The sequence below is a fragment of the Apium graveolens genome, chromosome 10 (assembly GCF_009905375.1).
Source record: "Apium graveolens cultivar Ventura chromosome 10, ASM990537v1, whole genome shotgun sequence".
Classification (NCBI taxonomy): domain Eukaryota; kingdom Viridiplantae; phylum Streptophyta; class Magnoliopsida; order Apiales; family Apiaceae; genus Apium; species Apium graveolens.
This window is the reverse complement of record NC_133656.1, coordinates 136119631-136146135: the sequence shown is the minus strand read 5'-3', so window position 1 is coordinate 136146135 and position 26505 is coordinate 136119631. Positions and strand designations below refer to the sequence as shown.

The window sequence follows — 26505 nt, the reverse complement described above, 5'->3', positions numbered from 1 at the left end:
ATTCTAACCCACATCTAACCCGAAAACCCAAAAAGTTTGGAAAACCCAATTCTCTCCACCTCCTTCCTCCTCCTTAACATCGTTTTCTTGGTGGATACCGGTGGAGTGCTTCACACTTGAGGAGCAACTGCTAAGGATTTCTGATCGTTGTCTCCGAATTATTTTTAAATGTTAGATTCGATCCCTCGAATTTTTATTCACAATTTATATGCTTTTATTTGGATTTTGTATGTGTAAAAGTGTTTTTCCATGACCCCGCTGCGTTATAAATCCAACAGTTTATCCTCCAGAAGGTAGAATTAAAGTCGGTAGACCAAAGAAGAGAAGATGTAAAGCTCATTGGGAGAAGAATGGAAAAGCACGAGTGCAATGTGGGAAATGCAACCAAATAGGACATAATCGGAGGACTTGTAGAAATCCGATGAACAACAATTAGTTCACTTTTAAAAATTTGTTTGGACATAAGAATTGACATAAGCCTGGACTATCATTTATACATGTATTAAAAGCGCAATAACTTTAGTTATGTGAATTTATATTTTTTAAAGCATAAGTCATGATTAAAATATAGTTCAATATAGACTTGTGATATATGTTTACATTTACAATCTTTTACAACCTTACATGCATAAATATGTACCTCTTAAAGCAACTGTTAAAACAACTCTTATAGAAACTGCTTATGCAACCTATTCTAAAAAAAACCTTTTATGAAACCTTTAATGTAACTAATAATAAATTTTGCAACTACTTTTGAAACAACATATTTAACATTAACAATGATTTGAGGAAAAAATATTATAGTAAATGTGAAAATGGAACAAAATACAACTCAAACACTTTATCACAAACTACTTGGTTTAAGTTTTGCAACTTATAAAGAAACTAATTATGCAACCAAAGATATTAGTTTTATATTGTAAAAGATAAATTAATATTTTGGTACTTGTTAATTTAAAGTTGATCATCTCTTTCTAAAACCCAATTAGGGGATTAATGAACCCTAAATGGTTAAAACAATAAATTTTTTGGTCAAATATTCAGATAAAACTACCGGTTCCTAGGGTTTAGGGCCTAGCGGCCCTAAATCCTAGCTTTAATTAGGGTTTAGGCTCTTGAGTTTAGGCCTAAAGGCCCTAAACTCTAAAACCTAAACCCTAAACCGTTACAAAGTTTATTAAAGGTCATCGTATCTTTCTAAAACCCAATTCGGGGATTAATGAACTCTAAATGGTTAAAAAATTATTTTTTTGGTCAAATTTTCGGATAAAATTACCGGTTCCTAGGATTTAGGGCCTAGCGGCCCTAAACCCTAGCTTTAATTAGGGTTTACGCTATAGAGTTTAGGGCCTAAAGGCCCTAAACTCTAAAACCTAAACCCTAAACCGTTACGAAGTTTATTAAAGGTCATCGTATATTTTTAAAACCCATTTAAGGGATTAATGAACCCTTAATGGTTAAAACAATTAAAATTTGGTTCAACTACATATATGACACTAAAATCATCTACAAAACAACTAGAAAGAGCTACTTCAACCATATATGTAACTTCTAGCAACCATATATGCAACCACAAATGCAAATTTGAAAAAATATGTTGGAAATTATATTTAGTTGCAAAATAAGTTGCAAGTGAGGATAAAAATGAGTACCCCTGCGGGGCCAATTTTAATATCACAAAAATAACCATGAAATTAACTAAAAAACAAAAATAAAATTACGGGTTGTTGCGGCCATTGATGCGTTCAAGATTGATAACAGAAATATTGTTACTAGCTTGTGCATTAAACAATTTCTTCACATCGATAAAAACCTTGATCAAATGTTACTAACATGGTCTGATGTATCTGATCTAAACCTTATATCCTAAATTTAACAATTGTTTTGATAATGTTAGATTTAAAAGCATTATTTTGATAATGTATGGTTCATACAAAAGTTCATATGTTCTGGGTCCATTTCAAACATATTATACTCTGCATAAGGGGTTTCATATGCAATTTGAAAATTATTATAAACCCATTATAAAACTTAATATGCAACCAGAACATCAAAATATAAGTTACAGAACACTATTTAAAACATATTATGCATCCAGATATGCAACCCCATAAGCAACATAAAATTCAAAAATTTTGTTTTATAACATCTTGCAACCTGTTATGAAACCTTTTTGTTACTTATAGATTAACTTTTCTAAAATTATACAACAAATTTTAAAGAAAATAAACTAGTTAAACACAATCTAGAGTGCAAGAAATGTAACATAATACTGATACTTCAAATGTAACATTGATTAAATCGATCAATATACAAAACGAACATTTCGCCAAGTTTGTTGGTCACCAGTTCAGAATCGACAATCTCAAAATAAACAGAGTACTAATATTAAATGTTAAATTACAAGATATCAATATAGTCTTTCGTTTCCTTGGTTTTCTTCTCACGCCTATCCACCTTTTTCTTCCCTAACGCCTTTCTTTTCTTCGGTTTCACATTTTGAACATAATCCTCAGCATCTTCATTAACATCAGCCATATATTCAGTGTCACTGCCATATTTATAAACCTATTTTCCAATGGCATACGAGTACAATGAAAAACCAATTCTAGATCGATGAGTTTAAACATCAAAACTATCTTTAGGAAAATCCATTTGCATAGCCAAGTACTCTGCAATACATATCATATACATTCCGCTTTCACTGCAAAAAACAAAAAAAAAGTTATATAGAAAACAATAAAACAAAGAAGTTAAAAATATTCAAACAAATATACAATATAATTTAGGTATTCAGTAAAAATTCACATTTCTGTGCACTGAGGATAAGCAAGACGTGTATACATTGATGTCAAACAATCAGTTCTTCCATTAACTGAATACGGATTAGCAGAAAAATCAATGTCACTCCTTGAGTCGAAATCAGTAAGGAGAAGAAAGTGAGGAAGCAACTTAGAGAAAGGGAGCATAGTTTGCTTGTAGAAATCTTTAGCTGAATCTTTCTCAAAAGTATTGCACACATGAAATTCACGTGTGACGAGGTTCAAAACAGCAACAACCCAATGATTATGCTCATGCAACCATAGTGGTATCAATACAGACTCCACAGATGACCAAAAAGTACCTTACAGCAGCGAAGATCCATTAATAACATCTAGAATATCCTTTGTAGAATATCCTTTCTCGAACGGATTTTTGACTCATCAATATTGTCACAATCAGGAATATCAGAATAAAGTGATAGAATTATTTTCTGAAACTTGGTGTCTGTAGTAGTCATCATCTTCGTAGAATTTGCATTATACTTGAATTTCTTCCTCAGATAGTAAATAAAAACATCAACATGTTATAAAACACAGAATTAAAATAATCATTAAAATGCACATTGACGATACAACATTAATAAACTTAAAAAATGGTAAAACTTACAGAATTTGAAAGATTGAAACTGCCATACTCAATGGCGTGAAACCAAATCTTCTTACCAATAAACTTCCCTCCCAACTTAAAAGGAGGAGTAATCTCATTATCTTTTTTGCGATAAAAACTTACACTTCAAAAAAAGAAAAACAAATATATAAGTACTAAATACACAATAAAAAATACAAAAATAAATATGTAAATAGAATTCAAACCTATTCTTCGCAAGCAGTCCAGTATCCAGCCACTCATAATACTCTGCACTTAACTCTAACTCAGGAAGCTTCCCAATATCTTGATCAAATGGAAAAATTGAAACCTTGTTTTCAACTTTCAAATTACAAGCCATTTTCTTTGAGCTTGATCTAAAATGTTGCAAAAATGGAGATCTCAGAAAGGCAGGAAGCCTAATGTATCTTTTAGGCAGAGGAGTGGTAAAACTAGGATTCCGCAACATAACAACTTTAGATGCAACCTACAAACAGAACAATAAATCACAAAATATACAAAAGTTCATTAAAACAGAATAACATAAAAAAATCCAAGCCAAAATAAAAACATTCTAAGAAAAACTTTGAAAATATATAAATTTACCACTCCTGCATCTTTCATATCATCATGACTAGATTTATTGAAACAACTTGCCAAATCATCCATCCCCTCATCACATATGGCATTATCCAAAGACTCTCTTGCAACTTCAAGAATTTTATCATCAACATTGTCATGTTCTACTACTGACAATTCTGAACGCGACAGAATATTACATAATGTTGCAGTTTCAACTTCAGCTCCCGGCACATGTGAAATAACTGAAACAACATCTTCTTTAACTTCATCTGCAACTACTGACAACTCTGCAACAATATAATCAACATTTTTCGCAACTTGTTCAGATTTGCTTCCTTTTTTATCAACAGCCTCCACATCATTTGAAACTTCCCCTGCAACATTAACTCCATCTACATAGCTAATAGGAGCACCCGGATTAACTTTTGCTTCTGAGAACCTATTATCAAACTTTTTCATCTCCAATTCAATTTCATTCAACGTATTGGGAGATATTTCATCCACAACACCACCTTCAACCCCAACACCAATGGAAATGTCAGCACTTTTATCGTCACGTGAAACTTCATTTCTGTCATTCGTTATATGTTCGACCTTATCACATTTCTCAAAAAAGAACCATCAATTCTTCCACTACTTGCTCGAACAACTTCATTATCTGAAACCTAGTTTTTAAATTTTAAATGCAAATTAAAATTTATTCCAATCTACAAATAACAAAAAAATAAAATAAAAATTAATAAATAAAGTGTCAACCTCATTCTGAGCATTAACTCCATCTACAGGGATATCAATTTTTTCAGCTGGAGTATCTTTAACACTAGCATCATTATCAACAGGAACCTGTAGGAAAAAGAGAAAATACAATAAAAAATAAATTTAAAATAAGCGAACTATAAGTAACAATTAATCTACAATAACAACTTAAAACTAATAAATAACAACCTCATTCCGAATATTAACTTCTGATATAAAAGGATCATTATCTTCATCAATAGAATCTTGATCACAGTCATCATCATCTACCCAAACCTGTAAATTATAAGTATATATATAGTCACATATTAAATTAAATATGCACCTATATTACAATAATTGAACAGTAAAATGCAACTAAATATGCAAATAAAAAATGTCTACATACCTTACTTAATAAAAGAGCACGGAGCTTTAAAATTTGAGAATCAAAGTACAAGCGTTGTTCAGCAACAATAACTTTAACTTGATCAACTTCATAATACAATTTCTTATGACTAGCCTCAAGTCTTTTTAGCTGCTTTTGCATTTTCTTCACGGATTTGTCTGATGAAGAAGAAACAGGATTCACAGGTCTTGCAACAGGTTGTACAAAATCATCATCAGAAATGTTAGCAGCAGTTGCATTCAAGGTAACATGAACATCAGTTTGCACAACCAAATTATGCAAATGCAACTCTTCAGTCTCTCTTGAACTTGGAGACAAATGTCTAAGTTGCAACTGTGAATGAAGAAAAAAATTAATTATATCACAAAAAAGAATAAATAAAGGAGAAAGATAAGTATATAAAGAAATATATATATACCTCATATGATCCAAATGACAATAGTCTGGAACATTCTTCAAAATTCCCCAAGTAATCATTACTCCAATTAAGGCAACGTGGAATGCTAGCACCACTATTAGTACAATACTTTCCGTTGAGATAAGGAAAACACTCATAACCATAGCTACAAAGCATATGGGAAACCACAGAGCCTATAGTAATTGTCTTTCGAATTTGTATTTGGAGCATTTTTAAGGGACTCTAAAGTTATAATAAAAACCTCATTTCCCCAAGGAAACTCATCAAACTTATTAGCATCCAGTAAATCTAAATCACCTTTAGAAATTTGGGTATTTGTCGTAGAAGTCAAAAGAAAATGATGCAACAAATACAGCTTAACCATTTTTACAGCATCTCCATTACACGTCCATTTTTTAGCAAAAAATGATTCCTTAACAGAACTTTTAAAAATTGGATTCACTCCATCAAAGAAACTACTTATGAGACTGTTATCCACATTAACACAACTTTTTTTATCCGAATTCCCAAAGCACTTAAGCCCAGTAACAGTAGCAAATTCTAAAATCCCAAATTTCAACGTAACACCAGCTACACCTATCCAAATCTCATCACTGTTTGGTTGAACCAATTGCCTAACTAACAAATGATGAATAAGCTGATTCTGAAGTCTAAAGTTAGGCAAATTCAAGAAATACCCAAAGCAGGAACCATTAAAATCAACAAGTTGATCATCAGAAAGAAAAGTACGCAACTCAGTCATAGGATCGTATTTGTTAGCAGTAACAAGTTTCACGCCCTTATACTCAACATTTAACTCATACTGCATACCCTACAAATTAAACAAAAAATTGGAAAATAACACAAAAAGTTGCACAAAAATTAACAAATAAAATACATACACATAGAATGAAAATATGACAATCACAAAATAATAATAAAATGTACCTTAGGTGGTGGAATAAGACCTTTTGCAGCAAGGATTTTACATTTTTTCTTCTTAACAGGGGCTGAAACCCTTTTTCCCCTTATTTTTTTCTGCCCTCAATTTAAATTTTGACCTCAATTGCGAAGGAAATGCTTCAGAGGCAGCAAGAGACAACCTAGTTTTTACCATGGTTACAAAGAATGCTAAAAAAACCTAATTATGAACTTTAAAAACACAATGAACAATGATTCATAAAGTTAAACACATCATATAGTATGTTATGTCAAAAATAACAAGTAAAACAACAAAATTACAAAATCAGAGAAAGATCATATAAACATGCAATTAAAAATACATAATCAAAAGCAACCAAACATACGAAGCTTGAACAACAACTAAAACCGGATCTAAAACAAAAAAGAGGTAAAATATATGTTACAATGAAAGGGATAAAGAGAGAGGGAGAGAGAGAGGAGAGAGAGAGACTTACAAATCCAACAGAGCGAGTAATAAAAACGGAGAGAGATCAAAAATTGAAGAGAAAAATGAGAAAGAGATGACGAAAATGGAGAAGAAACAACAGAGATACAAAACTGGGTGTAAAAGAAGTGATCTGGGTTATTGCAAGGTACAGTTACAAATTAAATGCTCAACTTTTTAAAATAACAGTAATTTTACAATAACTAAGACAGGGGGTATTTTTGCAAATAAATACCTATTTTTTGATATTTTTGATAAATTCCCTTAATTTTATTGTGTCCTACTCTCTAGGTTAATACGGTACATTGAAGAGGCCAAATCTCGATAAGGAAATTATATAATCTGACTAATTTGATAATGTTTAATAAAAATACTCGCATATAAGTGTACAATTACAGTTAAATATGAATTAATTAAAAACTGCCCTTTATGACTTTTTTGTCAATATCCTATGTATATCCATGACAGGAGTCATTTTTAAAAAATCACAAATATTAAAAAAGTGAACGCTGATAAAAAAAAGTGTATTAATTATATTAAATGAATGTAATATGTGATATATTATTAATCTTGCAAATATAAATTTGAGATATATGGATTATAGTTAATTTTGAAATAAAAAATTTACCTTAAAAATTAAAGTGGATAAATAATTTAAAATACTTTTTTTCAAAATGAATATATAATTTGAAACGAAGAGAGTGGGTGATATTTTTTCATTGGTCATCCAATCCTAATCTTAATACACAAAAATACCTGCATTAAAAAAATATACATGTCTCAAGAACAGGGGGGATATACGAGATTTCTCACTAAAACTTACCTGCATTAAAAAAGATTAATTCGGTTTAAATTATTTACAAGAATTTAATTCTCGGATACCAAATTTTACAAAGAAAAGCATCTAGAAGAGTAGAACACAAAACGAGTTAGAGACTCCTAGTTGATTTTACTCGTATATGTAATGTCCTACTACTATCCTCGTAGAAGGAATCTTTGTTAACACTTCCAATGAAAACGTTTCCCGCCAAGTCTCTGTCGACTCGATTACTACTACAAAAACTGATTGATAAATTGGCTGAATTAGAATAATCAACCACCCCACTTGCAACCGCAAACACATGATTATTTTATACGTTTAATATTACTCTCATCCCCCTACCCTACAACTACAAGTCTGCGTCATTACATTACAAAAGATAATGCCGCATTATAATCTACATTAACTTTCATCATATTATGTCTCTTTTCTCAAAGTTAAAGAATCTTTGTGTACCAACATTTTCAATTTATTACTTTCACATTGTTGATTTTTAGATTTTGTTAGAGTATAATGTGGTTCGCTCCTAAAACCATGTTCCTATCTCCTCAACGGACGATCAATTTTGCTAATAAGAGTGATGCGGATTAGATAAAAACTTAAAGACTTGGACAACCGTACATATTGGTTGCTGAGAAAATATGACTTTTTGGGTCTGGGTTCAGGTTAAGCCCACAATAGCCTGACCCAACAACAATGGATTGCATGCCTTGTATGCAATGCTTGCTTCAAACCCTACAACTTACTGAACCAACCCCCACTAATCCCAGTCATTCATTGAACATCCAAATGAATGATACAAGTGATGATAACATGTGTTCCTGGGATTATACAAATAATCAATCCCTCATAATAATGAGAGTCATTACGAGTGCCAAATATTAGTAACGTGATAACATGTTTAATTAAGAACAGAGAATCTCTTAGATGAGCAACATCCCCACATAATGCCGAGTCATTAGAGTGCATAATACTCGCGATATTATGTCAGATTTTAAGAACATTGCATGCTTATGCTAATTATACTTCATGATAACAAAAATAGAAGTTATGATAGATGCACTCTAGAACGTACCATAATTGTTTCTTTAAACTCTTTATAGTAATGCATATATTGCAAGACATAGCACTCATCTTACAAGTGACTTCATAATACATACCAAGGAAAGAAAGTAACCTTAAGTACTGATACTGACTGATATATACATCGACAAAATTCAGGCTAGAACATGCAACAAACATGAGTTGCTGGATTGAAACCCGCTAATTAGAACTTGAACAGTTTCGATAGTTGTAATCCAACAAGTCTCGGTCATGACAGGTTCAAAGTTTTACCTGCTAAATTTCACATGGTAGGTGACTGCTCGCCACTTTGTTCCTCTGAGTTACTGGCTGACGTCTGGAGGGATACCAACTCATTTTCAACAATTTCCTCAACAGCAACAGCGGGAGCAATCACATTTTCAGGATTTTCTACATCAGTTCCGGGAATAACAGGAGCTCCCGTGATATTGACTGCATCTCCCCTTATCATCCTCGAGATTATGCGACGTATGGGATCAGATCCAATAATGTCAAACCTGTGTTCTGGGGTATGCTGCTGATTAAACTTGCCAGGTAGCTCTGATCTCGTGGTGTAACAGTCAGCACAAAGGTCGAACCCAATAACTTCCACACAGTCTTTGCATCTGTATCTAGTTCCAAGTATTGGATACATCTGCAACCATGAGTCAGAACTCAGAAATGCAAAGGTATATATACCAACAGTTATAGGTAACTTGCTGTGCAATTTGTGAAGCTTGTTTCTCTACTTAGAATGACCAACCATCTTGTGTACAAATAATGAGGATGTTCATTAAAGAAAGAAAACTAAAAAACTACGACAGAAGCATGCTTTCAATATCATTCCGCATACAGAACTATTGACAAGATATGAGACACTTGTCAAACACATAGTCTCTATTAGTGATAGACATTTGGCGTATGAGGCAGTTGCTTAAGAAGAGTGCACACGTGCTGAAGCAAGTAAACAACGTAGGAGTCATCATTTAAATATTGGATGTGTACTCGGAGTGACAGCTAAACATACTGTAAATTTAACTACTTGGACAGACCGGCATTAAAAACCTTAACAATTAAATCTTACCCCACAAAAATCACAACCAACTCCAAAATGTAAATGCACGGTGCGGTCAGCCCAAGATGGGTACAAATTTTCATCTGATGAAAGTGAAAAATGGCCACTTTGCTTACTACCTTCTGCTGAGACTGCAACAACATACAAAAGTACAACACTACTTATTAAAATGTCAAAGTGCTTAAATCAATTGAGCATGATACTTGCATTCTTGGTGGTAGTGCTTCTAAAACGGAGTCTTTACATCTTGTAACGTTCTTGTATGGTTCAGATGGAGATTGTAATGAAAGTATTGTATATGACAGTATATGGACTAATAAATAGTAGAGAGCATAGAAAGTAGATACTGGATTGACCTCTGGCATACACAGTATATGGGAAGACGGCAATACAAAGTTCCCAAAACTAAGGGAGCGGAATTGTGTTGAAGTTGAAGAGATAGAAAAGCTATAATGAGGCTAGTTATATTCATGAAAGAAGATTTGTCAAAGGTACCAGTACTATTTAGTATAGGAGATGCAGAGAGAAGTATACTCAGTACGCGATAAATTCTGAGATATGCATATCGTTGTAGTTCTAGTAAAGTTTTATGTAGTTTAACAATTTAAGATAAACGAATAAAGAAAAGATAGTAATATCCTGTGATTACATGAGCTACACGAATAATTCTAAATACATGCATACAATTACCTTGCAGCATACTAGTAGGCAGTAGCACTTTTGCAGATGGCACTCTAAGAAATCAAAAATCTGAAAGCAAGAAGTGCTGAGAAAACTATAGATACTTACGAATAGTTGGAAGCTCTTGCTGAGAATCGATATGCTTTATTTTATATTTTTGAAGTTCATACTCTGTAGGGAACTGGGTCCCCAGAAGATGATGAAGCTCGAGACAGACCTTCGGGATCCCCTTTGGATGTAAACTTTGACATAATTGGCACCGAAGTTTTTCGTCAGCTGGGATGCTTATGCAAGTCTCACAGTATACTGAACCACATTCCCCAAAAGATTTTAATATTGCATGAACTCGGTCCATTTTAGAGATGAAGAGTTGCTAAAAAAATGATAAAGGCAACAAAACATTGCAGGAAGCATAAGCAGAAGCGTACCATGCCCACAATTAAGAACAATTGGTCGAAACAGAAGTTCATTGCATGCTACACAGAGCATATCAGTGATTGACACCCGCACATGAGTTCCATTATCTCCCTTGGACATCACATTTTTTTCAACAGCTTGATTTTGAGTTACTCCAAAGCCTCCAGAAGAGTTTTCCTCTGGCTGGTTCTTGCAAAACCCTTTAACTGATGATGAAAATACCAGTTCCTTCAAGTCTGAGGCAGCTGGTCCATCTCCTGATGAGCCCTTTAAAGATGAACATTCTGTAGTATTTGTGAGATATGATTGACCCGCATCACCCAGATGACACAGTTTCTCACTATTACGTGATGCACATACAGGATCTTTAAGCTCGGGTGAGAAGCAGTCCCTTGCCTTCTCAAACTCTTAAGTATGTGAAAACAGCAATTGAGATCAAAATATTGTATTTATGCAAAATTTGGTGAATGCCAATGACATTAGAAAACTCAGACACAGTGAATTACCTAGTATTTGAGTTTCTCTCATTTTATAGGTGATGGGATACATCTTACGGAGAAGAAAATGAAACATCTGACATATATTAGGAAAATGATGATATGGATGCCTACAAGTTGGACAATGAGACTCCTTAACACCATTCATGCACCTATGAACACACCAGAAACAGGAAACATGGCCACAAGCTGCAAAAAGGATAATTTGTTAGACTGTACAAAATGAAAACAGGTTCTAGTCAATTGTCACTGGAGTAACATTTTACGCAGAACAATAGGCTTGTACAGGAGATCACTGCAATAAGAATAAAACTTGATTAGAACAGAATATGCAATATACTATCATGAAGCAGTTATTGGGTAATAAAACAATCGTGGAACTAGTTATACCTCTATTGAGACAAACGTAGTGTCCATATGCAAAAGCAAAAACATAAAAAACCAAACCAACACAACGAAAACAATATAAAATTTTAACATAATTGGCTCATCCCCTAGTAAGCGGGGCGGGGCAGGATGAGATTTGTACAGACCTTACCCTTAGAGTAAGGAGTAGAGATATGTTTAGGTAAAAAATCTTTTTAAAATTAATTTAAAACGTTACTGAAGAGGTTGAAAATCATTATATTCCTTGGATTTTTTTAGAAGAAAATCTATGAATTTTTCTGGAAGAAATTTTGAGGCTGCAAAAAAAAGAAGAGATTATCTAAAAGCGCAGAAAAGTATAAGCAAAAGCATAAGAATCTGATTTAACGACTAAAGCTGTCTAAAGGCATGTGTAAAAGAGGGATAATGTACAAAAAAGACAAGAAGTAACAGGAAGGAAGCGAAGTACTAGCTACTGGTAATTTTTTAAGAAACACCGAGACACACCCTATATCCCATGCCCAACCATTATTACATGAAATCTGCTACCATAATCAGGTGTCTCCAACAAGTCCTATGACAGGGAATGTCATTAAAGAAGTTGGCCATCACGTCTACTCACACTTCTTCAATCCATGTCCTCTGTGATCAACTTTCCTTGATTAAAATGCTCTCACAATCTTCTTCTCTTACTTAACCTGTAACAAATGCAGTTACAAGTTCACACGCCAACCACAATGTCATCATCTTCGCAACATCCAAATTCAGCTAATTCTGCCCAATGGTCACGCATAAATCATGGCTATTCTTTATCTTTTGGTGACACTGGGACCTTCTTGACATAGAACACTCTTGGAGTAACCCTCAACTTTAGACACTATGCCTCGTGCACCATAGGTCTCCACTAATCAGTTTTAAAGTGGCTCACACGGCTAAGATGCAGGCCATGTGCTTCAAATACCGCCCTGCACTGTTATAATTTCACATTCCTGTTTTAGTTACTAGATCAATGTTGGGGGTAAATGACATTGGGATACTCACCTTGATACTTTGATCTATAATTTAACCAACTTCTAGTGAATAAAATTTTGTTTCACCCCATCAAGGTTCCTAACACAAAAGTCATTGCACTCACATATCCTGGAATACCCTAATCTACCTTCCAGGCACCCCCGCTAACCCCACATTGCTCCAAATTATTTTTCACAAGATACACTAATATATGGCTTCTCAAGGTCAACAGATACCATGTACGAGTCTTTAATACACTCTTTATAGTTCTCAAGCATGTAAGAAAATGGACTGCTTCACTTTCTAAACCCCGTTACATGAAACTAAATGTTAATTGGTTTTCTAAACCTCTACTTCTTGTCACAACCTGGCCTCATTAACTATTTCCATAGATCTATGGTGTGTCCGAGTAGTTTTATCTTATAAAGCTATAGTTACCACAACTTTAGATGGCACCACCATACCGAGTCTCGAAACTTCAGTTTAATGTTAGATTATATGTGTCGATAAGGTCTGCAATCAAATACAACAGATAAACTGGTGCTATAGCTAAATTACGAAAGCAGATTTAAATTGAGAAATACTTGACATTCCTAAATACAAATAATATGTAACAAAAACGGGTACATGGTTCTATATCTGAAGATAGATGATCCAGTTCCTGAACATAAGAGGTAAAGGCTCAGTTACCCGGACTCGGGTACGGGCGTCGGACACGGGTGTGGATCCAGGTGTCGGACTCTTTGGTTTTAAAAAATTAGGATTCGTGGATATGGATATGAAATTGAATATAACCTTCACATAAGTGAAATCATACCTACTTCTTATACTTCACATTGTAAATCAGTGTCCTCTACCAAATGAAAAAACACATACATAATTGTTTATGTCATATTTCTAGCATAAATTAAAAAGAAAACATGAAAATAATAATCTATTGACATTCCTGTCCATAATTAAGTACTAGGTTTCTTGAAGTCAAAGTGTCCGGTTTTTATATGAAGGATCCAACTCAGATCCCATACCCACACCCATGTCAACTCCGATCGACACGGGTATGAGGGAAAAATTGAAGAGTCCGGGTAACTTAGGGTAAAGGAGTTTAGGACCTATTTTAGCAACAAAAACCAGAGTTTAATGAAGTGGCCGTGCATTAGAGTCCTGATTCTATTTTTATTAAAAACCAGTATTAAGTGCCAAAAAAGAAAATTTCAAAACCTATTCAGCAGGAAATCAGAATATTTAATAAATCAATCATATATTTATAAGCAAATATAAATATATGGCAATCAAATATTACTATATAATCACTATTATACATTACAAGGATTTTTAAAAAAAATTAAGATAAAAATAGAGAATAAAAGATAAAAACTATAAAAGTTTACAGGAGATTACGATCAAAAGTTATTAAGATTGGGATTAGACTACACTTAACAGATGCTGGCATGTATATATTATACATAAATAAATTTTAAAATAAAAATTATTAATATTATAAAGTATCCTTTATTACTATGTATTGAAAAAAAATGTTGTGATCTAAAGGGTAAAATATGAAATGTTTCATAAATTGTAATTTTAAAACTTTTACTATCACTTCCCTCCGTCCTTGCAATCCTTCGTGAACCCTCTCTTTAAACACCATTGCTACCACTGTACCACTCCACTCCATTCAAGCTTATTATTTGATAATAATCAAATCTTGATTCTCTGGTCTTAAAATCAACTATTAATAGTTATCTGGTAATAATCACCGAAACATGCAAGGAGCATGCAAACTAACGCTAAAAGTAAACGCCAATTTGCTTCACAAACAAAATCAAGCATACCTCCAAGGGAACTCTAATCATATAAACTGGTCCCTAAGTCGACCATTGCCTGATATATATCAACACCATGATTCCATGTATGCTTTTAGCCCTCTATCTGTCCAGGATTGTTCCGGCCACCACATCTACTACACTCATTATTATCTACTTATATATCTTACTATTATTCATAATGATCAAATCGTAATTGTCCAATCTTAAAATCTGTCCAAATATAATACATGATCCCGGTAAGGCCTTCGTCTAAAACCTTAAACAATAGACAAAGCATTTTGCTTCACGAACACCATCAAGCACACCTCCAAGGTCACTCCAACAAAAAAACTCGTTCCTAAGTTGACCTACAATTGCAATATGTCCACAACCACGAAGTGGTATATGTTCAAACTTCATACACTTAACAGCTAATTCAAACACTGATACGTACCTACTTTTTTATGCACACAAGACTTCCGATCCTCGTAAAAAATTTGAATAACCTAAACCGTGAAATATATCAACATAAATCATCATCCCCGGAAAAATTTATTGCATCGAGATTCAAGTAGCTAAAATTAATTAAGAAAAATTTAAATCAGCTTTGTTCTTCACTTACAACCTTTTTTGACCTTAAATTTACTGTTCACACACAATTTTTTTTTAAACCTCAACATTTGCAAATTTCACTTATAACCCAGATATCAAACATAACCAGTACAATAAAAATCAGTTCAAATCAACAAAAACATTGCATACACATATACATACATATATTTATTAATATGATTGTGTGTATAAAAAGGAGAAGAAAGTTTACAGGCAAACGCAGCAAAGAAAGGAATCGGAGATGAGCTCCTCAGGTTCAGTTTTCATTGCATCAGCAGCTTCCATTATATTTGATTTATTATTTTCTTTTTTAATTTATTGTAATTTGTTTCCTACAGAACATAGAACTGATGAGGAAATTGAAGATGTTTCATGTAAACCGATTGGCTTGTTTTTCATGGGCTTCTTGATTGTGGGCCTTTTCTGTAAACCGATTGGCTTGTTGATTGTGGGCCTTTTCCGTTATGGTAAATGTAGTTGTGAGACCCGTCATACTAGTTGTGACGCAGCTGTTGGAACCTCGAGGCCCTTCGATTAATATTACTACAATTGCCTTTGTTAACATGTGCTATATACAAGAAGGAAATGAAATTAGTGTTTTGCCTTTGTCAGCAAAGTTTTGGGGGCCTAAAGTTGCATATGTTTGGCAAGAAATTATACCACTGTAAATTAGAACACGAGTCCTATTAAGTAATTTTTTCAAATTTACCTAGACAGCCTGCAGGGCGACACTGAACCAAATCTCCAATTATTTCTGCTTTGCAGATTCGACCATTATCTACATCTTCTGCAATTTTTTGGTTTTTGTGGTGGCTGAAGATTGATTAAATAACTATATATCCTTGTAATTATAAGGTCTCCCAGAGTAATGCAGCATGGGAACTAATAAATATGCTAGTCTATAAATAAATGGACAAGTTTAAGCAATTTTAGAGACAAGAAAATCAGAAAATGGCATCACATGATCAAGAAGCCTTCTTAACTGCTATGCAGATTGTGAATTCTTCGACTGTTCATGGAGTTTTAAGTGCCCTTTTCGACCTTAATGTCTTTGACATTATAGCGGAAAAGGCTGGCTATGATGGCTACCTTCATCCTGATGAAATTGTGTCAGACCTTCCTACAAACAATCCCGAAGCCTCGGACATGCTTGATCGTATGCTTCGACTACTTGCTAGCCACTCCATTATCAAATGCAAGCTTGTCAAGAATATTAGTGGCAATGCTCTGCTCACTAGATCTTACGGCTTAACTTCGGTTTCTCAGTATTTTGTTCAAGGTCAAGATGGACCTTGTCTTGTTCCTTATCATCACCTCAATCATCAAAAAGGAGTGCAAAAATATTGGTACGTTAAACTATTGCCCTGCTTTTCCCATAATACATAGATAAATACTTGTAAATATTACGAACTTGATATATTAACATTCACACATTGCAGGTACAAACTGAAAGATGCAATTCTTGAGGGAGGTATTCCTTTCAACATGGCTCATAATGGAGGAAATGTGTTTGATATTTTAGAACAAAATAAACATCTTGCAAGTCTTTTCAGCGAATCAATGTCTAAGACTAGTGCTACGTCAATGCACGTACTTTTAAAGATTTACAAAGGATTTGAGGGAGTAACACAGGTGGTGGATGTAGGCGGTGCATATGGTGCCACTTTAGGCTGCATTGTGTCTTTGAACCCTCATGTCAAGGGAATCAACTTTGACTTGCCTCATGTAGTTAAGAATGCCCCTCAATTGACAGGTATTCACGATAGTCCTACTTCCGAGTGTGATATACTAGATATATAATTCAGTTTACGTGCACAATCATTTCTTTCGTATACAATGTTATCAGGTATTGATCATGTCGGGGGAGATATGTTTGTATCTGTGCCTAAAGGAGAAGTTATAGTGCTCCAGGTAAGTTCAAAGTGCAAAGAAATAGCCTAGTTTTTTACTTGTTATATTATTATACTTCCCAGATCTCAGTTAATGAATTAAACAGAGGGTACTTCATGACTGGAATGACGAAGCGAGTGTGAAGATTTTAAAGAAATGTTACGAAGCATTGCCAGATTCAGGAAAGGTGGTAATTATAGAGATGATACATTCAGAGCTACCAGAAGAGGATGTCATCGCCAAGAACACATCGCAGGTGGATATATACATGATGCTTGTAACCCATGGGGGCAGAGAGAGGAATGCAGAAGAATTTCAAATGCTGGGAAAAGAAGCTGGATTTGCAAGCTCCAAGTACATATGTGCGGCGGATTTATACGGTGTTGTTGAGTTGTATAAGAAATTGTGAATTTCTTGTGCTTCACATTGAAGTATTGATTCTGCATGACATGTATGCTTTCATCAATTATGCAACAGAAACCTGGAATTTCTTGAGTAACGTTGCTCACAATAATTCGTTAATATGTTTCACTTTCTTCTGTAGCAGGGTAGAAAGATGCAGTTCTTTGGGCTCTCTTGCTTGCAATAGTTTCATGATAACCTTCTTTTACTGCTTGATCAATAATTTGTACTGATTCTGGGAATTGAGTAATAAACTTCCAATTTTAGCAATGATTTCTGTAAAATGCCTTTCTCCTTTTCACAACAGAAAAACATTTTATCACAATTGAGTAATATTTTTATTCTGATCATTTTTCTCTGAATAACTTTTCCAGTTATCTACCAGCCGAGCTCGAGCTTCAAATTACTCGTCTCGTAAGGTTCACGAGCCTAATACAATCTATATTATTTTAATTTTTTTGTTATAAGTTTATTTCTATACAAATATTTAGTATTTTATTTATATTTTATATATGTAATTGAATTGAACTCGAGCAGAACCTATCAAATTTCTAGTTTTTGTCAATATTTGGTGAAATTTATTCGAGATTTCGAGTTGAACTCGACCCTATTAAACATTTTACGAGCCGAGCTTCGAGCTTCAAATTAAAGGCCCCGTCGAGCTCGAGCTTGAGCCTGAACTTTGTTAATCGAGCCTGGCTCGAGCTTGACACTGTTCGAATCGGCTCGATTCGATTACACCCTAGCAGTAAAGCCAACTGACCGAAATCTTTAAATGCTTTTGCCTCCATCTCTCGCCTAGCCGCCTTGCAAATTCAACCACACACAGTGTTCAAAACTACTGTATTTTTTTGTTTTTGTGATAGGTAAAGATTGATAAAATAACTATATATCTTTGTTATTATAAGGTCTCCCATACAATACGCTAACTTATAAAAGTAATAAGTAGTCTATAATTGAATGGACAAGTTCAAGCAATTTTAGAGACAAGGAAATTAAACCATGGCATCACATGATCAAGAAGGTTTCTTAACTGCTATGCAGATTGTGAATTCTTCGACTGTTCATGGAGTTTTAAGTGCCCTTTTCGATCTTAATGTCTTTGACATTATAGCGGAAAAAGCTGGCTATGATGGCTACCTTCATCCTGATGAAATTGTATCAAACCTTCCTACCAAGAATCCCGAAGCCTCAGACATGCTTGATCGTATGCTTCGACTACTTGCTAGCCACTCCATCATCAAATGCAAGCTTGTAAAGAATAGTGGCAATGCTCTGCTCACTAGATCATATGGCTTAACATTGATTTCTCAGTATTTTGTTCAAGGTCAGGATGGGCCTTGTCTTGTTCCTTATCACCGCTTTTGTCATCACAAAGAAATGCAAAATAGTTGGTACGTTTAGTTTTTTGGCCTGCTTTCTTTTATAATAGGTATATAAATACTTGCAGCGATTAACGACTGTTTGTACAACAAATCATTCACAAATTGCAGGTATAAACTTAAAGATGCAGTTCTTGAAGGAGGGATTCCCTTTAATCTGGCTCATGATGGAGCGAATGTGTTTGAGTATTTAGAAAAAGATAAACATCTCGCTAGTCTTTTGAGTCAAGCAATGGATAAGTCTATTGCTACTTCTATGGACATTCTTCTGAAGATGTACAAAGGATTTGAGGGAGTAACACAAGTGGTGGATGTAGGTGGCGCACATGGTGCAACTTTAAGATGTATTGTGTCTTTAAACCCTCATGTCAAGGGAATTAACTTTGACTTGCCTCATATAGTTAAGGATGCACCTCAATTGCCAGGTATTCACAATATTTTTACTTCTGAGTGTGAAATAATAGAATAAATAGTTTAGTTTACCTGCATGTGCCATCATTTCTTACATATAAATTTTGTAAGGTATTGATCACGTCGGTGGAGATATGTTTGTATCTGTACCTAAAGGAGAAGTTGTAGTGCTCCAGGTAAGTGCAAACTGCAAAACAATAGATTAGATTTTTCACTTGTTATGTTATACTTCCTAGCTCTGAGTTGATGAATTACACAGAGGGTACTTCATGACTGGAACGATGAAGAAAGTGTGAAGATTTTAAAGAAATGTCACGAAGCATTGCCAGATTCTGGTAAGGTGGTAATTATAGACATGATACATTCAGAGCTACCAGCAAAAGATGTTATTGCGAAGAACACATCACAGGTGGATATACGCATGATGGTTGTAACCCATGGGGGCAGAGAGAGGACTACCAAAGAATTCCAAATGTTGGGAAAAGAAGCTGGATTTGCAAGCTGCAAGCATATATGTGGGGCGGATTTATACGGTGTTGTTGAGTTGTATAAGAAACTGTGAATTTCTTGTTGACATTGGGCAAATGATTCTGCATGACATGCATCAATTATGCCACAGAAACCTGGAATTTCTTGTGTATCGTTGCTTACATTAATTAATTTGATAGAGTAGGAAGATGCCATTGTTTAGGCTTTCTTGCTTGTGATAATATTATGACAGGCTTTCTTTTGTCATTAAACTTTGTTGTATCATATATAACAGTTACTGCTTGAGCAATCATTTGTACTGTTTCTGGGAAATGGGTAATAAACCATATGCACATTGCAACACTGGTACATCTCAGCTCTAAAGTAAGCGTTTAAGATGATTGATGGTTATTATCATCAACACTTTCCTCTCCAATCTGCCATCTTCGAACCAAAATATTGTTGCAAGTAGAATATCAATAATAAACACAATGATCTCATATAATTGAGATAAACACTTGATTGGGATTTGTACACAACGTCCTGGTAGTGCTTCTGATTTTGAAGGGTCGATGCTGTAGCTTTACATGGTGTTATCTCAAAGAGTGGATGCCCTGCTGCAGGTTCAGATTGTTATCCTGCTACCATGTGGTGGCACTGTCATTCTCTTATTCTCGGCCCATATTCCATAATTTCAAAGATTGCAGATAATGTTTTAAAACAAAATTCTAGCAACTTACCGGCACTTCTATTCATGTAGCCATGTAAAAAAACGCAGTCCAGCAAATACCCTTTGTCCTTAATTATATTGAGGGTTCGAGTCTAAGTTGAGGCAAATGCGTGCATGAGTATTTAAATATGTTGTATTGGAAATAAAAGGGGTTTTATATCAATGTGCGCACTGTTCTTGTCAAAAAATATTAAGTGGCTACCCGATTTTCACGCAGACTCATTTTGGCCTCTAAATCAAAATATATATCACGCGGTTAAATCTTGAAAAAAAATTATATGAAAATTAACGGAATCGTAATCGGTAAATGACGTGTACCCACATGAATTGCAAAAAGGACCGTTATGCGTTTTTGTTATTAATTATTCTAACAAAACCATCATCGGTTCAATAAATTTTAGGTCTATTTTTTTCAAAATTTATCAAAGTGATATATATATTGATTATAATGGTCAAAACGAGTTCACGTGGAAGCCGGGTAGCCACTTGATAGTTTATGACAAGAATGATGGGCACTTTGATATAAAACCCGAAATAAAAGTAATATATGTGAGTTGGGCTCACAAGTCTATTAGTGTAACTAGTCCAGTATATATATAATTAGCAAAGTCGAGTCCATAGAATAGAGTCCGTATAGTTTTGTCGTTTAGCATAACCAATTTTCCCGCCATAGCATTCTGTATATACTCAGTAGTCACATTGTAAAACATTTCAATTCAATACAATCATTCTCTCTTTCATTTTATCTTTACAAAATAACATGGTATCGGAGCTTAATGATTCTTTAACGGCGATCTCATCATTTTCGCTCATTTCTTATAATTTCACATTGATCGATTTTTACCAGGTTCTATAAATCAGATCAATATATAGTCTTGTTAATTGTTTACGCAAGCATTTGTGTGTATATGCATGGATTTGTTGTGAAAATGTTGATTAATTCGATTGATCGATAAAGATGTATACTGATTTATTTCTTGATTGAACTTCTATGCATCAGATTGATAGTTTTATGTTTCTTTAGATATGTGTTAGTATCGTTGTGATTTTCCCCCAATTTTAAGCTGAATCTTCATCATAAACCTAATTTTTGACTTAATCTTGCTAAAATCCTTGTGTTCATCTTGATTTCTGATTCAATTTCTACTTATTTCTCTTAAAGAACAATCAGAATGACAACACAAAACACAAACACAGACAATATACCAACTCAAACCTGTAATGATACTTTAAGTATCTATTACATTCATCCTTCTGACACATCATCAAATCAGTTAGTTTCTGTGAAGTTTAATGGAAGAGATCTATGACGTTCACTTTATCTGCTAAGAATAAATTGGAATTTGTTAATGGTAGTATTGTTGAGCCTGGAAAGAATGCTGCTGAATATAAATTTTGGGAGAGATGCAATGATCTGGTTATTTCGTGGATTTTATTCAATCTTGATGAATATATTGCTAAAAGTGTACTGTTTATGAGAACTGCAATGACACAGATATACTCACTTGAACAACAGATGTTTGAGATAAATCAAGGACATGATTCAATTTCAGAGTTCTTCACAAAGATGAAAACTATCTGGGATGGCATAAATGATGTTAATCTATTGTCAGTCTGTACTTGTAAATTGTGTACTTGCAATTTAACTCAAAGGATTGTACAAAAATAACAGGAGCATATTACAGTTTATGATGAAGTTTGATGATCAATGTACTGCTGTCAGGGCAAATATTTTAATGATGCATCTTATGCCAAATGTATCTCAAGCTTATAGATTGTTTGTTCAAGAGGAAAGACATAAAGAGATATCAAATTTGTCTACTCAAACTGAAGCAATGGCTTTTTATTCTGATAGGAGAAGGATTGGAGATCAGAAATTTATCAACAATGGTTACACAAACAGAAATCGGTCAAATCATGTTACTCGACCATATGGTACTTTTAATGATATGAAGAATCATTTTGGGATGAAAGCAAAGCCTTACTATTTTTGCAGTCACTGTAAGATACCGAGTCACAGTTATGAGAGGTGCTTCAAAGTGCATGGTTTTCCACCAGGTTTTAAACCTAGACATAACTCAATTGTTGCTGCTTTTTCTTATGGAAATCAAGAAGATGAGAATCAAACTGAGCAGAATGGTCCTAATAAGTCATCTGATAAGTCTACCATCTCAATGGGGCAATACTAACAATTCATAACAATGATGAGAAATCAGCAAAATGATGCTTCAAAATAGGCAGATGATAGTCAAACTGAATCTTCTAAATTTGCTGTGTTAGCAGGTATTGCATGTCTTATATCTCATTCTTCATCTGATTGGCTTATTGACAGTGGGGCAACATACCACATTTATCCAACCTTGATAGATTTAAGGAACTTAAGCAAGTGACAACAAATGACAATTATATCATTATTCTAGATGGAAGCCAAGTAAAAGTAATGAATGTAGGAACAGTGAAACTAAATGATTCTGTTAGGTCACACACACACTGTAGAGGGGGTGAATACAGTGTATAGTACACTCAAATCGAACTTAAAGAACTTAAGTAACAGAAAACAAACTTTATTGAAATAATAAACTCTGTTACAATATGGAACTGTTACCTCTCAGTGATGAACAAATATCACGAGAGCTGCTAGGGTTATATAGAATAATAACTTCGATAATGATAACACTTATAGTGTAAACCCTATGCCTGTGTTTATATACTACACAGTTACAAGATAATCGCTAATTGATATGAAATATAATTCTGCTTCCTAAAATATATCAATCAGATATCTTCTATTCCAAGTATTCCATTCTTCACGGAATTCCTTCTTCATGCATATCTCTTCTTATGTTTATCTCGATCTTCTTTCCTTTAATCAGCTACTGTCCTTATCTGATTGTCCTTCAGCACTTAAGTTCTGATATCTATCTTCTCATGATTATCTCCTGATAATACAAGTACTGATATCCTTAAGTCCTGACTTCCAGTATAAGTACTGATCAACAGTTAAGTACTGATCTATTCTGTTCACACAAGATCTGAAAGCTAAACATAAAACATATTAGCCATGACATTATCAAATATATCTAACAATCTCCCCCAACTTATAAATTAACAAAATATACAAGTTAAACAGATATTTGATGATGTCAAAAACATTAAGTACAAATGCATGAGAAATAGACTAGATAACTACAACTTACAGTCCTTAAAGTTTTACCAATTTTAACTTCTGATAACAACTTCAATCTGTATAAATATCAGAATTTAAGCAGTTGTAGATCTTCGACTTGGCTTCATCATCTTCTGATCTCTCTGATGTCAGGAGTTGTTCTGAGATAGTTCTTCAACAAACATTTCTCAGCATATCTTAGTTCATCAATCATTCTCCTTTTAACACCTTTAAGCTCTACAGTATCTTCACCAGTTTGAAAGATTGCAGCTCTGAGATCATTAATCTTTGCTTTCCTTAACTCCTGATCTAGTCTTATAACATAAGCTTTGTCAGATTCAAGATTGAATTCAAGTCCCTTAATACCAAGATACGTTCTGATCTGTGCAGTATTAGGCTTCATATCAACAATATCACCATTGTGATCTCTGTACTTTGGAACATATCTGCTGTCAGACTTAACAGAATAAAGCCTTTTCTGTCTCTGAATCTGTTCTTTTAAGTAGTTTGCAGCAGTCTCTGTTATTCTGTCATCCACTTGAAGTAAAAAAAGTACATGCTCCAATTCTTCAAAATACTTCAAAGGAATGGCATTTTATCTTATATGATAAACCCTACCATCTGTCATGAAATACAACATGATGTATTCTTTCAAGTAGGTATGGTAAACCATCTGTACAGATTCCAGTTGATTCAATCTCTCAGGAGTTGCTCCAATACCTGGTTCACTCAAGGAAGTTGGATCATCGGTAGTGTTGTGTACTCTTCTTTCATCAGCACTTCCCAATCCAGTTTTATCTCTAGCTTCCTTTCCAGTAACTACTCTTGCTTCAAAACCACTTGAAGTAGTATTCAACGATTGAGTCTGTTTTGCTTTAGTGAATCCTGGTAGGAGTGTTTTAGATCTATTTTCTGATATCAAGTTAACTTGAGCACTGTCAGAGGTTACTTGCTTCTTCTGAATATCAGAACTTACAATTTCTTGACTCTGAACAACTTGAGCCATGTCAGAGGTTGTTTTAAAAACTTTTCTTGAAGTCAGAGCAAGATCATCTTTTCCATCAGTAATTTCTTCTTCCTCTGGAGGTACATAAAGCTTGATAGGTTCACCAACCTTTTCTTTACCCTTGGATCTTGGATCTATCTGTGGTTGTGATATAGCCAAAGTTTCTTCAGTATGTATCCTTTCTTTGATCACAATGCCTTTAGGTTTTGGAAGTAACTTTTTACCAGAAGCTTCAGATTTAGATGTGACTTTCTCTGATTTAAGTCTGGCTTCTTCTTCCTTTAAACTTTCCAAGTCCATCCCTGGATTTTCTTGAAGAAATAACTGTCTTGACATTTCCTCATCAAGATCTAGAAGTTCATCAGAACTTATCCTTTTACCAGCAGTAGAACTTATTCTTTTCCCAGTATCAGAACTTGTTCTGTGACTAGCTTGTCTTGATGTAAACCTTCTACCTTGACTATGACCACTACCCATTCCAGAGTTTCCTTGGTCATCTTTTCCATCATCCTTTCCTTGCAGTGTCTTGCTGGTTTTGCATTTGGACTTAATTACCTTCTCCCCCTTTTTGGCATCAGCAGGTAATAAAAGAGAGATAAGTAGTTCCACTGAGGTTTGGATTTCAGTAAGTTGCGATTGCTGAGAAGCTTGATTTGTCAGAATTTGATCAATCTGAGCTTGTTGCTTCTCTTGAGTTTTCTCAATATAAGCAACCCTGTCAATGGTAGGTTGGAAGAACTTTTTCTTATAAATTTTCCAAACTTGTTCCTGTTTGATAAAGTTCTCCTGAATCTTGTGTAGCTCTGCATGAGTGTTGGAATGAAGACCTTGTAGATGTTTAGTACTCAATGCAGTGACTCTAAGCTGGGTTTTAAAATCATCAGAATGTAACATTTCATCAGCTTTAGTCAAGTGCTCAGCAAGATGTAAAGCATTTGGAACACATAAAACTGAGTTCCATTCCTTAGTCCACTCCTGACCTGCAGGAGTTTCACTCCAAGGTACTGGTGCATCCCGGATAACAAACTCCTTTACCAGTTCAGACTTAAGAAGAGTCAGTGGAGGAGTATGTCCTGAAGGACCTGCTTCATCAACATCTACAGTTGTAGCAGCCTCACCAGTATCTCCAACATTTGCAGCATCAGAACTTAGAGAATCAGTATCTTCTGATAAGACAACAGTGTGAGTAGCAATGGAGGCTTCAGCATCCTCTAATTGCTGATCTGATACTAAGTTCTGATCAACAGCCATATCCTGATGCTTACCTAAAATCTGATCATCAGCATCTTGATGCAGAGAAGGTGTTGGTGATAACTCAGGAGTTTGAACAGCATCAGTAACAGGTGTTGTGGAAGGATTATTTGATGTTGGAGCTTCTAAGAAAAGTATTTCAGGCACAACCAGGTTCTGAATATCAATTTCAGCACTTGTGCCTGGATCAACAAGAGACACAGAAGGTGAATTAGCCTTGTCAGATACAGCTTCCTGAGATGGAGTTGATGGAGAAGAAGTGACTGGAGCAAATTCCTTGTCTTGTGAGATCAGAGATTCCTGATCCCCTTCCTTAGCTGCTTCCTCCTCATCATCTGAAACTGGCCTTTGTGCCCTCTGTTTCTTGTACTTCCTTGTTGATTTGGATTCCTTGGGAGTTTCAGGAACTGTCATACGTCTAAGCCTCTTGAGAAGCCTAGAACCCCCAATTGCAGAATCCTTCTGAGAAGTTGCCTTCTCAGCTTCATCTACCACAGGTTCTGAAGAAGGAATC

General features: G+C 34.4%; 4 protein-coding genes and 1 long non-coding RNA gene across 5 annotated transcripts; 3 read left to right on the top strand and 2 right to left on the bottom strand.

The window, feature by feature from the left end:
- Positions 1 to 4580: 4580 nt before the first annotated feature.
- Positions 4581 to 5024, bottom strand: LOC141690238 (uncharacterized). Its single transcript, XR_012562696.1, has 3 exons — positions 4936 to 5024; positions 4747 to 4833; positions 4581 to 4655 (listed from the first exon to the last, which is right to left on the bottom strand). It is a non-coding gene; the product is annotated as an uncharacterized LOC141690238 (long non-coding RNA).
- Positions 5025 to 8792: 3768 nt separating this feature from the next.
- On the bottom strand, positions 8793 to 15802 carry LOC141692818 (E3 ubiquitin-protein ligase PRT1-like). Its single transcript, XM_074497762.1, has 7 exons — positions 15497 to 15802; positions 11758 to 11786; positions 11501 to 11680; positions 11006 to 11401; positions 10686 to 10883; positions 9906 to 10027; positions 8793 to 9476 (listed from the first exon to the last, which is right to left on the bottom strand). Exons 1-7 carry the CDS (start codon positions 15568 to 15570, stop codon positions 9105 to 9107), a joined length of 1371 nt encoding a protein of 456 aa, XP_074353863.1. The 5' UTR covers positions 15571 to 15802; the 3' UTR covers positions 8793 to 9104.
- A 434-nt stretch (positions 15803 to 16236) lies between these two features.
- LOC141693643 (trans-anol O-methyltransferase 1-like) lies at positions 16237 to 17738 on the top strand. Its single transcript, XM_074498798.1, has 4 exons — positions 16237 to 16631; positions 16725 to 17038; positions 17132 to 17196; positions 17282 to 17738. Exons 1-4 carry the CDS (start codon positions 16237 to 16239, stop codon positions 17582 to 17584), a joined length of 1077 nt encoding a protein of 358 aa, XP_074354899.1. The 3' UTR covers positions 17585 to 17738.
- Positions 17739 to 18537: 799 nt separating this feature from the next.
- On the top strand, positions 18538 to 20127 carry LOC141693201 (trans-anol O-methyltransferase 1-like). Its single transcript, XM_074498223.1, has 4 exons — positions 18538 to 18971; positions 19071 to 19384; positions 19482 to 19546; positions 19630 to 20127. The coding sequence occupies exons 1-4, from the start codon at positions 18580 to 18582 to the stop codon at positions 19930 to 19932; spliced, it is 1074 nt and encodes a 357-aa protein (XP_074354324.1). The 5' UTR covers positions 18538 to 18579; the 3' UTR covers positions 19933 to 20127.
- A 1747-nt stretch (positions 20128 to 21874) lies between these two features.
- On the top strand, positions 21875 to 22757 carry LOC141691039 (uncharacterized). The gene is made up of 2 exons (XM_074495785.1): positions 21875 to 22176; positions 22292 to 22757. The coding sequence occupies exons 1-2, from the start codon at positions 21875 to 21877 to the stop codon at positions 22755 to 22757; spliced, it is 768 nt and encodes a 255-aa protein (XP_074351886.1).
- Positions 22758 to 26505: the final 3748 nt, after the last annotated feature.